The sequence below is a fragment of the Falco naumanni genome, chromosome 10 (genome assembly GCF_017639655.2).
Source record: "Falco naumanni isolate bFalNau1 chromosome 10, bFalNau1.pat, whole genome shotgun sequence".
Taxonomy (NCBI): Eukaryota; Metazoa; Chordata; class Aves; order Falconiformes; family Falconidae; genus Falco; species Falco naumanni.
In genome coordinates, this window is record NC_054063.1 from 24,046,676 (window position 1) to 24,058,344 (window position 11,669).

An 11,669-nucleotide genomic window follows, 5' to 3' on the forward strand; every position below is an offset into this window, starting at 1 on the left:
GCAGCGCAGCCCTGGCGGGCAACGGCGGCTCCTCTCCGCTCCCGCTCGCCCCTCACAGCCGCCCTGGGCCACCGCAGCGCCTCCCTCACCCCCAGGTGCCCACCGGCGGCTGCCTGCCGCCCCGGGACCCCTCCGCCGGGCGCGCCTGGGCTGCACGAAGGGGCGGGGGGAGCCGAGACGAAGGGGGCCGGGGCGAGGGGTGCGAGAGGCCGGGCCGCCCCGCCGCCCTCCCCGCCCGTCGCCTCAGGCGCTGCCCGCTGCCCGCCGCCCCGCCGGCCCGGCCCCTCTGATTGGGCGCCGGGGAATCCCAGCGGGCCCCTCTCCGCGATATAAGGGCGGCGGGGCCGGCCCGGGCTCACTGCCCGCCCCCAGCCCGGGCGCAGCGGCGAGCGGCGGGGCCGCCTCCTCCAGCTCCTCCTCAGCGCCGAGACAGCGGCGGCGGAGCGCGGCTTCCCCGCCTGCCCGCCGAGCCGATGGCCGAGCTCAAGTCGCTGGGCGGCGAGGCGTACCTGGCGCTGGCCCCGGGCTACGGCCCGTCGGCTTTCGCGTACGGGGCGGTGCGCGGCGGCGCCGAGGGCCCGCGGGGGGCCTACCCGGGGGGCGGCGGGGCGGACTTCCATCCCGGGGCGCTGGGCAAGTCGGCGGAGAGCAGCGGCGAGCAGAGCGGCGACGAGGAGGACGGCTTCGAGGCCGGGGTGAAGGGCGGCGCGGCCTTCGAGCGGGAGGGCAAGCTGAAGGGGGGGGCGCTGGGCAAGAAGCCCAAGGAGCAGCGCTCGCTGCGCCTCAGCATCAACGCGCGGGAGCGGCGGCGGATGCACGACCTGAACGACGCGCTGGACGGGCTGCGCTCCGTCATCCCCTACGCCCACAGCCCCTCGGTGCGGAAACTCTCCAAAATCGCCACCCTGCTCCTGGCCAAGAACTACATCCTCATGCAGGCGCAGGCCCTGGAGGAGATGCGGCGGCTGGTGGCCTACCTGAACCAGGGCCAGACGCTGAGCGCCCCGCTGCCCGCCACCCTCAACCCCTTCGGACAGTCAGCCGTGTACCCCTTCGGCGGCGCGGCCTTGCCCGGCTGCCCCGAGAAATGCACTGCCTTCACAGGAGCCGCCCTCTGCAAACACTGCACCGACAAGCCTTGACTTCTGGCTGCTTCGGGCTCTTTGGGTTTCCTTTTCTTTTTTTCTTTTTTTTTTTTTTTTTTTTCTTTCAGTGCACTTTTCTTTCCACTGCCATCAGCCCTGGCTTCCTACCATCAGTTAAGTCTGGGTTTTCCTTTGGTTTCCTTCTTCTTTTAAATACTCCCTTCCTCCCCACGCCCCATTTGGAAATATTTGGCAGTTTACGTGGACCCCCAAAACACCCACTTTCAACTTTTGTTACACCCCCCACCCCCCCATGCAACTTCATCTGTAGAGTTATTTCCTTCCCAGCCTGTTAGGGGACTGTCAGCATAACGTTGTTTTTCCACGTGTGCTGATCTACAAAAGTTTTTGAGCAGTTTTTAGACCGTAGAAAAACGGGGAGGGAGAGGAATTGAGATAGAAAGCTCAGTGAGTTTTCTTTGGCATGATCAATCTGTGTTAAAAATGGCTTAAAAGGTGGGGGGGGGGGTGTGTGGAAGCAAAATCCAGCTGCAAACTATGCAATGTTTCAGAAGTGGTGGTGGGGGGTGTCTTATGTAGCCAGCTGGGCTTGGGCTGCACCAACAAATCCAAATCAAAATGTCATTTGGTCAGCTCATGATGGGGGTGGGGGGTAAGTTCAGTGCTCTTGATAAAACTACAGATGCTTCAAAGTAAGATGCTTTTTTTTTTTCTCTCTTTTAAAAAAAAAAAAAGTTAACCTGTTCTTGAACTGAGAGGAACCTGTGATTGTATGCTAATGTTTGCTTTTTGCCTGTTTCTCAGCTTGGTTAAGTTTTGAGATGATTTCCAAAGTCGTTGCACATCATGATAAACAAAGCAAGACATCACTTAACATATTTATATGTATTTATAATAAATAAAAGACATGAATAACCACTTTCTCTGTCCTACATGTCTCTAAAACCAGCTGGCAGTCAAAGCAAAGCCCCTGCTGAAGTAAGGTAAAGCAGAGACGGACGTGGCAGTCCTTTGCGGAAGAGCAGCTTTGAAGTTAGGTGAACGATCGGAATACTTGGAAAAAGCTTGTGGATGTTCAGCTCCTTATCAGCAGGGATTTGCTTTTTCTCCAGTTTCTCATGAATCGTGAGCGCACAAAAAAAAATTTTATGCCTGACATTTGGAGTTAAGTAGGTAGAGACTGAGCTTGTGTGTATTGACACATGCTGGAGGATGCTGTGCCCTGAAAGTGGTGTTTAAAAGGGGTTATTGTAGCATCGAGCTTGGCTCCAAGGGCACCCATGTTTTAACATGGCAGGGAAGGAAATTGCTTAAAGACTCTGCTTATCCCTTTGGTTTGGTTTTCTTGTTATATCTACAGCTTGACCTTAGACCTGTGTGTGGGGTTTGGGCCACTTAATATCATAAGTAAACTAATAATCTCTTGCCAAGTATTGACCGTGTTAGTCCAAGTTACCAAGTGAGTTCCCTTGCTGGCAAAGTTTTTGATGTTGCTTGTGTTGGTTTACTTCTGTTTTTCTGGTTTATGATGTTTAACGCTTTGGTGCCTTGTATGCTTCACTAGTCATTATATAATAATAATAATTGAGGCGCATTTGGTGATTTCTGTTCAGATTGGAATACCCACCCAATGTCAGAGCAACAGCGTAAACTGGTACAGTCGCAGCCTGAGGGGCTAGAGCTGTCCGTGGCCATTTGTGTTAGGAGTGGGGTGTAACTATTTAGGGTTATTAAACCAATTTCCATGCCTGTCGCTAGTGTTATGCTAATTTGAAAAGGACTGCCATCCTTCTAAAGCTGCTTGTCTATGGCACTTAATTTTAATTAATACATTTGCAAAAGACGTTTTGTGTTTGGAAAACGAAGTGTGTGATTCAGCCTCATTCATAAAGACATATGTTTAAAACTGGTTCCTGCTCATTTCCATTTTTATATCTTCATTTCTTCTTTTTTTTACAGAATAGTTTTACAGAGCAGTTTATCTGTTGTCCCTTTTTCCATAAAAGAAAACCTTCAAAATACCCTTAAAAGGCATCTGCTGAAGTGAAAGCCGACTAAAACCACTACTGAAGCAAAAATGACTGGAAACTGCAGATCAGCAAAGGTCACTTAAAATTTTGCAGACTGAGTTGTTGCTTTAGGTAATATCCTGAGAAAAAGGTCAGTTTAATGGAGAATTGTGATTTTTAGGTAAATATTTATTACTTCTGGTTAAAATTTTTAGCAGATTGAGTAGTTTGGAATATTTAAATGGAGATTAGTTTAACTGTTCATTTTTCACCAAAACTAAAATAGTTGGAGAATAAAGCATTTAACAGCTTAATACTAAATATGAGTTTGGTTTGGTTAAAGACTTACACTAATAATAATGGAATTTATAATTGCTTCTTTCTTAAATAATGATGGCCAAAAAAAAGTGGCCCACCAATTTAAGAGCCTAAAAAAGTCATCATAATCTTAGAGACAAACTATTTTTGGAACGAGATGGGTTTAGTACAGTGATTGTTTAATACTTTTCCTATAATTCACATGAGTAAAAAGCTTGCTCACATTACCGTTTCTACCTAGAATCCTAAAAATCCACCTTCTGAGAGTCCTTGAAATACTCAGAAGGCTCTTTGAGAACTCCCGTTGAATTAAATGATCTCAGGAGGCTGAACGTGGAATTTCAAATATAGAAGATAAAACCTGCATTAAAGAAAATTTTGATAGAAGAAATAGCAAGCTTGAGTAACTTGAGTACTGTTAAAAGGCTAGGTATTAAAAACAGAAATGTAGAACTTACCAAAGCAGTACTAGAGGGATTTGTAAATTGTTATTAAAATTGACCTTACAGTACAGAGTTTTTAATTCAAAAGTAAAAAGTCCAATCATAACTTTTCCTGCAACAAACAAATTAATGCTAATCTAAAACAAAAGTTGACCAACTTCTTTGTTAATCTGGAAGTTCAGTCCTGTGAGTTGCTTCTAGCCACTACGGACTCATCAGATTTTTAACTCTTCTCATGCAGAGCTGAAACCCATACTGAGCCCTTCGTGTTTCCCATTGACAGGAAGGCATCTATTTCAACGTGATTTATGCTTTGTGCTGAGCTGCTGCTAAAACCACTGCCAAGTGAATGCCTAATACTGCTGGAAATATGATTTTGTTGGGAGGGGATAAACTAGCATCTGATTATTGCATTTGTGTGTGTGAAGCGTCAGTGCTAGCCTTGCAAATGTGCATGGTTATCCTGGGGATGAGATCCTGTAACCTGTCATTTGTTTTTCACCTTCCCTGGCATATGAAAAAAACTCACTTTATTTTGTGTACCATGTAAGGTTTTAGGTGTCTGCTTCCAGTCGGTGTTTCAGAGAATATAAAGGGAGGACTTCAAAATGCTGAAGATTATTTTTTTTTCTGCTCAGATGTTCTTGTTACAATGCCTGCTTTTTTTCCAAGAAGGATTTATGGTGTATGCTCAGATGGAACTGAAATACAGATCATATGTTCTAATGTACTCATTATCCTGGTATGTTCATACTTTGAAGAAAGCATAATGCCAACTTTTAATTAAAGATAATATATTGTTTTGTAACCTCACTTAGTTTTTCTTTGAACTTAAGAATGGTAAGCATGTGGTGTCATTAGGAAGAAATGCAAAGAGGAGATGCTGCTCTGCTATGTTGCTTTTCTTTTTCTTTTTCTTTTTTTTAAGCTGTGTAATTCTAGTCACTAACCAAAACTAAAGATTTACTAAGCAACATGTATAACCTCACTAATAGGGAGTAAGTTTGCACTGCATCTGCCAAGGTTTAACGTTAGCAGTCTTGAGCTTACAAGGTAAAACCTTGCTTAACCAAATACAGGGAAGCAACAGGTTTGAAGATGGAGGGCCCGGAAGGTAGCTGGCTGCGTCAGATAGCAGCAAAAATTTAAACCAGTTATGAGTTTCTAGAAAGAAGCCATGAGAATCATGCAGTTTTCCTTGTTCTTTAATCTGTATAGCTGATTCTCTGACATACTGTCGCAATATCTGAATATTGCTGCGTTGCCGAGCTTGTTTCTGAGACTTTAGAAAGTGAGTGGTCATTGTTCTCAGGTCATTTTTCAGGATTGTTCTTCAATTTCCATTGTAGAATAGTGGCTGACATTTTACAAGGGTGAAATGAACAGCAGGTCCAATCCTGCTGCTGCTCTACTAATTGCCGGTGTTCCTGGTGATACCGGTGACAGCAAGATGGGGCCTGATGCTCCAGAGCGCAGTGGTGGTTTCTGAAACCAACGTCATGCTGCCTTTAAGAGGCTCCAGAGGACCAGAAAAATCTGTACAAGCTTTATCCCTTTATTGTATTAGCCTTGTAGCGTAACTGTAAAGCTCAGGACACAGTGGATAAAGACCTCACTTAAAAGCTTTCACGATTCTTCAAACCAAACCCGCTTATTGCCAGCTCAGCAGCGAGAGTCGCAGTGCGTGTCCTGCAAGGTTGAGCTCTCATGTACGGCAGGTTTCTAGTCGCATTTTCCACAACTCGGATAATTTAGCTTACGGTTTAGGAGAACAAAACCAAGCATTCCACATTGCACTTCTACTGCCTGCTTCTATAGTATGTGTTCAAATAAGTGCGCTTCTGAAAATCAGAGGTCAGACTTGGCAGCATTACTGAAATTTATTTTTACCTATGCTTGTTGCCTGCCATGTGAATTATCAGCAGAGAAGTCATTGCTCTGGCCTCAAACAGGTGAAAATACTTTTAAAGAATACTAGAATACACCAACTGGTATTTTTAATTTTCAAAACTGCTTTTACTGTTCTCTGTCATTTGATAGAATTTTGATTAGTATTGCACAGGAGAAAAGTTGGGTATTTTGTTTTCACTAATCCTGATTAAGGCTAGAAAAGACTCTTGATTACAGTAATTTTAATAATGTAAATTTGTTTGTGATACGTCTTTAGTCTTTAATCCCCTTTGGCATTCCGTTCAAAGGGAGATGAAAAATTCAGGGATTTATAACATTTAAATCAGTCATTCCATGAATGCATCTCAGGCAGTTTTTCTCATATCTGAAATAAAAAAATACCTAATGGGTATGTAACAGAATATTTTTCTATCAAATTAGAAATATGTTTGCCTGGTTTTTGTAGAAAAATAACTTGTTACCAAGCATTTTCTCTTTACAATAAAGCATATGTGTGTAAGAGAAAACTGAAACAATTACCAAAACAAAGAATGTATTTGAGATCTTTGCCATTCATTCAAATGTTTCCAAGTATGATTTTTACCATTAACCTTAATCTTGTCATTGTCAAAATTTGCATGAATTCTTTTACCTGTTACCTCAAATTCTTATTTTTATTTGTATTTATAAAGACATAGAGTTTTAAAACAACCTAGTTAATTTTTTTAAATGTTCTTAGCTTCATTTAACTACAGGAAAATTTGAGTTTAAGTTACTGAATGTTTATTCCTGAAATGCTGAAAAGTTTCGAGCATAACTCTCAAAATTTCTTTAAGGCCAAATAGATTAATCTTAAGGTTGTTGTGTTAAAATAAATCAGTTTGTAGAGATACTTAGCCAATCTGTTTCACACGAAAAATGGGGGTTTACTTTTTTGCTATACTTAAGGTAGTAAAATTTGCAGAACAAAGACTTATAGAAAGCAAACCACTAGTAAGTAACGTATTACACAACAGAGAAGCAGAGCATGCTGGTTTTCAAACTCCCTGCCCTAGTGAAACAGTTAAAATATATTTTTATTATTATTTTCAAGTCATTCATGTTCATTAAAATCTGTTTTGTTAATGCCATTTCTGTTTGCTTAATTTCTGTTTCCCTGTGCTAACGCTGATGTTTTGTGTGTGTATGTAGATTGATACGGAATTGTACTATGAATATAACCCAACCTTCCTCGGCTACCAATGGGGAGAAACTATCTGCTCTTTTGCCTTAAGTATTTCAAAGGGAAAAACATGGCTGAGCAAAAAAACATCACCCCAGTTTTTCCTCCAAGCCCACTTTTGTCTAAAGTAATGAGGCCATAGTCAGTTGGCTCCGAAGAGCGTTGTGATTTAGTGTGACGTACAGTGAATCATTGCAGATCCATTCGGACTGCATTCGTTATTTTAATGAGACACAGGCAAATCTGTTTTTTGGCCGCAAACCTCAAGATGCAAGCATAATGCGAAATGTTTGTTGATTGCCACAAGGCAACTGACATTATAGATTTTTATCGCCATCATTATGTGGTTTAAAACTCACCACATCTCAAGATATTTAGACCTTTCCCTTTCTCCTGCAAATGACAGGAAAGTTACAGCACTGACATCTAAAAGCAAAAAGCTCATCTATTTAATTTCTGCACTTGTTAAAACCTTACGTTGCATCCTAGGGTCTGCACTGTTGGCTGGGGTTTTTTTTATTCACACTTTCCCAGAGGAGTAGGAAAACCCCCACCGCAACGCGGTCACCCAAAAAAGGTCACATTCAGTTGGGCGACAGCAGTTCTAGGTTCCCCACCAGCCTTTGCTTGATGTAGTATAAGAAATGACAATGAGGCAGGCATATCTTTGCACAAACAGTAATCACAGTAATGGTGTTCATCAGAATTTACTAGTGCTGAACTTTTCTATGGTCTATAGTAACGTTTCGTCCTCCGTTAATACCAGTACGGAATTTACTGTGCTTGTATTTGCCTTTAAGCAAACGGCACTCCATTGATTACTGAAGAAAAATACTTCCAAAATTAGGTTAGGCTGCTAAATGTGGTTGTGTGTGTGGTCATGTCTGTGTCAAAGGCACATCTGCATGCATGATATCTTGATGCGTATTTCTAATATCTTCATGTATATCGCACCTGTGTGTGCAGGAATGAATGTTTCTATAATTTACTTACCCAGTGTGTCTTTTTTTTCCATCAATTGTCGGTGGCTTTAATGGAATGGTTTTGTTATGTTTTCATGAAACTTTGTACATCATTTGACTAGCACAGAAAGTGTCATAAAAACCACTGGGCTCCTGAATAATAGCTTTGACCTGTTCAACCTGACAAATCCATGAATAATATTTTTCATCATTATTTCCTCCCCTCCCCCCCCCCATTTTTAGTTCTAGTTTTATTTTTAATTTTTTTTTTAATTTTTTATTTTTATTTTAAAAAAAAAAGCAATGTTGTGGGGCAGGACAGGGTGTTAGTTTCCCATTTTGCCATCGGCAGCCTTGCAGCGAGAATGACAGAACCAGCATATCTTTGCTGTTACTGGTTTCCAAATGCACGTGTCCTATTTTTATTGATTTGCTAAAAGTAAATGTCACACCTTGCACTCTTTACAGAGATGTCATGAAGAAATCCTTGTGCCTCCAATTTGAGAATTACGTTACCTTAAGTATTTTTTTTTATCTTCTGGCAGCTTCAGTGTAAAGCAAACCACGCAGCTGACAGCCGTAGTGGGTGCTCTCAGTGTTTACAGCAGAACTGAGGCTGTAGGGGAAAAAGATGAAAATCTCTCGCAAAATGTTAACATGGCTGCTGACTTGGAGGCCTCTGGCTTAGTTTTACATCCTTTCCAATGTCCAAGAAAATACAATTTTACTTTTAACAAGTTTTCTCCCCTTGGCTTTTTCCTCTCTTGCCTCCATCAGTTTCCTGGAAGATTTGAGGACAGAAAACACTTTAGTTACAGGAGCTCTATTACTCCTAACACTCCTTTTTGCAATTGAATGTGGCACTGTATCGAATAATCTCGGTACTGGGAGGTTGCACAGCGTAGGTGAGCTTGCTCCTGCACGGCTTGAGTCCTCTTTCAGGTGGTTGCTTGTAGGAATTTGCAAATACCCTTTGGAAGGGGGATAAGCAGTGCAGCAAAGAGCACCTTTTTTCAAGCGTTTCTCTCCTTTGCAGAGGTTTGGGGTCTGTCTTGCATTTTATTTCATCAAAAGCAAACCCGAAATCTCATGTCAGGCAAGAGATTTTCCTTTTTGAACTGTTGTGTGCACTTGTTAGGACCAGGCTGCTTGTGGAAGTCCTCAGTCTTGCAAATTAGCTCCTCTGTGAATGGGTTCCTGATCCAGCCTGCAAACAGAATGGTTTCTATATAAATATGTGCAACATTAATTCTCGACCACATTGAGTGCGCGTGTCTGTAGACATTTACTGGGGTTTTGTTTTAGAATTAAACCAAATTCGGAAGCAGCATCTGATCGTTTCAGTGAAATGCTGTTGCTTTTGGCTTCCTGCTGCAGTTGCCTTGCCCTGAGGCACAGAGAAGATCAAGGCGTTTGCCCATGGACGCACACTGACTTGAGTGGCTCACCAGATTTGAATTCAGACGGTCTTGGCTTGCTGCTTTCCTAAATAAGCCGCCCATTACGCTGCCTCCTCTGCAGCATCCGCACTGGCATTTTCTCTCTCTTCTCTGCATGTTTGGGGTCCTTGGGAAGACCAAACCTCTATTGTGGTGGTGTCACTCAAGTCACCTCCTGGTTCCTTCTGGAGCAGTGACAGCCAATGGAAAAGGAGGTATAGTTACATCTTGGCTATTTTCTAGCAATCTCCGGCCGCTACCGTAGCCTGAGGCAACCTGAACCCACCCTGGGGACCAGCCAGTCCCCAGCTGCTTCCAGAGCAGAGAAGCATAAAGGTGGCTTCAAGCCACCTTTGTTCTCCAATCCTCATCCTGCACTGAGCACAGTCGAGTGGTAGGAGAGAATCTGGGCCAGAGTTTATGAAACGCTTTGCTATAGAAACATGCCCTCGCTGCAAAACGCAGCTCCCTGGTTCCCTGAGCTCCTGTCCCGATGCCCTTTGCTTCTTGCCCTGCAACGGGGGAGATGGCAAAGGCTCCAGCCGAGACCCTGGCCCTGCCTGTGAAGGCACCAGTCTGTAACACAAAGTGTCATCTCCGGGCTGTCCTTTGCCGCTCGCTCTGCGCCTGTCGCTGCTGGAGCCAAAGGCTCCTGCCTCAGAGCCCTGCGCAGAGCTGGTAACCCCAGGGAACCAGCAAGACTCGCACGCAGTGGGAGGAGGAGGAGGTGCTATTGCTGGCTGAACAACTGTCTATTTTTCTTTTTACAAGGCAAACGGGCACTTCTAACAGGGATTTTTTTTATCCTTCTAGTCACATCCCTGCCTTAGCCTAGCGTTTGGTTTTGAACCAGCCCCGGTTTGCTCTTGCTCATCCTGAGGTGCTTCCACTTCATGCCTGTAACTCCCTCCCAGCTGGACACCCAGTTCCAGTCCCTTTCTCACACGAGCTTTGCACCAGCATCACTCTCCTGCATTCAAGGAGCCTTCTCATTTTCAAATGAGAAGAGTGCCAGCCTCGTGAAATCCACTTTTTGTCATCAGCATCATTTGGGCAGTCGACTTCCAGCACTTCATCCCTATTCCCTGGCCCTTCCCATGACTGCCTGGTGAAATCCAACGCTGCCAATCACACGCGTGTGCTTTTCTGCTGGCTGAAACTCTTTTAATGGCTGGGTTTAGTTGTCTGAAATGAAAGAACTAATTTCATCTACCCAATGGCATTAAAGGCTCCGCTAGGATGAGACATGAGGACCGCTCTGGTCAAAAGGAGACAGCCCAGGTGACCAGGTAAGCTGTAGAAGATACTTGATTCAACCCAGAGAACGAGCTGTGCTTCTGCTGAACGCGGCAGGTGTGCTCCACAGGAGCGTAACTCCTGTCAGGTTCTGTAGGAGGAGGAACGCTCATCTTTTGCACTTTAGTATAATCTAAAAGCTCCTTCAAGGGGCTGCGGGTTGGGGTTTCATTGGGATTTGGCTAGCAGAAAGTAGCTCAGCCCAGTAGTGATGTGAGGGGTATCTGCTGAGACAAGCACACCCCATAAGCCACCCAGTCATGGCAAAGGCTGATATTTTTGCGTCACAAACCTTCTGATGACTCCAGTGACTTTCAGTCTGCATGTTACACTGGCCTATGGTTCATTCACCACATTACCCTGGCTGCTGGCCTGAAATGCCCCGTGTCAGTTAGACCAAAAGTGTATTCTGATCTCAGTTTCCATTCCGACGTGGGTTTACCCCATGTTTGGGGTTTCGTTTGGTCCAGCTGTTAAAATTCAGGACCGGTATACCCCAAATTTGGAGGCAGAGGATGGCGGAGTTTAATCCAAATATGAAAAAAACGCACTGTGGTCATTAATTTTGAGATAAAAACATGAATAGCTTGGGGTAGACCATAGCTTGGACACGTTCTGTTCACATAAACTTGGTCATCACAATTCAGCGATCTTGATTCCTGGTGTCTGTCTAGACAGTCATGGGCAGAGCAGATGGAGTATCTGCACTCATTCAGGAGTTGAGAAGTGGAAATTACATGTCTTTCCTCCTCATTTTCTCTGGGAAAATCTTTTAACTAATTTATGGAGTACTTAATCTGGTTTTGCACGTGTGTGGGTAAATGAGCATGTCATGTGTCTTTGTGTGCAGGAGAAAAAATTATTTCCTGATGGCAAGATAATGGAAACATATTGGGGGTGAGAAAAGGGTTTCATTAGAAAAGCACAGCTTTACGAATATGATTCTTGCGTATGAATCATGACTCATCTGCTTCAGACCGAAAA

General features: G+C 44.0%; 1 protein-coding gene across 1 annotated transcript; it reads left to right on the top strand.

The window, feature by feature from the left end:
- The first annotated feature begins 363 nt into the window (after window positions 1-363).
- Window positions 364-8,130, top strand: BHLHE23 (basic helix-loop-helix family member e23). The gene has a single exon (XM_040609463.1). The coding sequence runs from the start codon at window positions 474-476 to the stop codon at window positions 1,140-1,142; it is 669 nt and encodes a 222-aa protein (XP_040465397.1). The 5' UTR covers window positions 364-473; the 3' UTR covers window positions 1,143-8,130.
- Window positions 8,131-11,669: the final 3,539 nt, after the last annotated feature.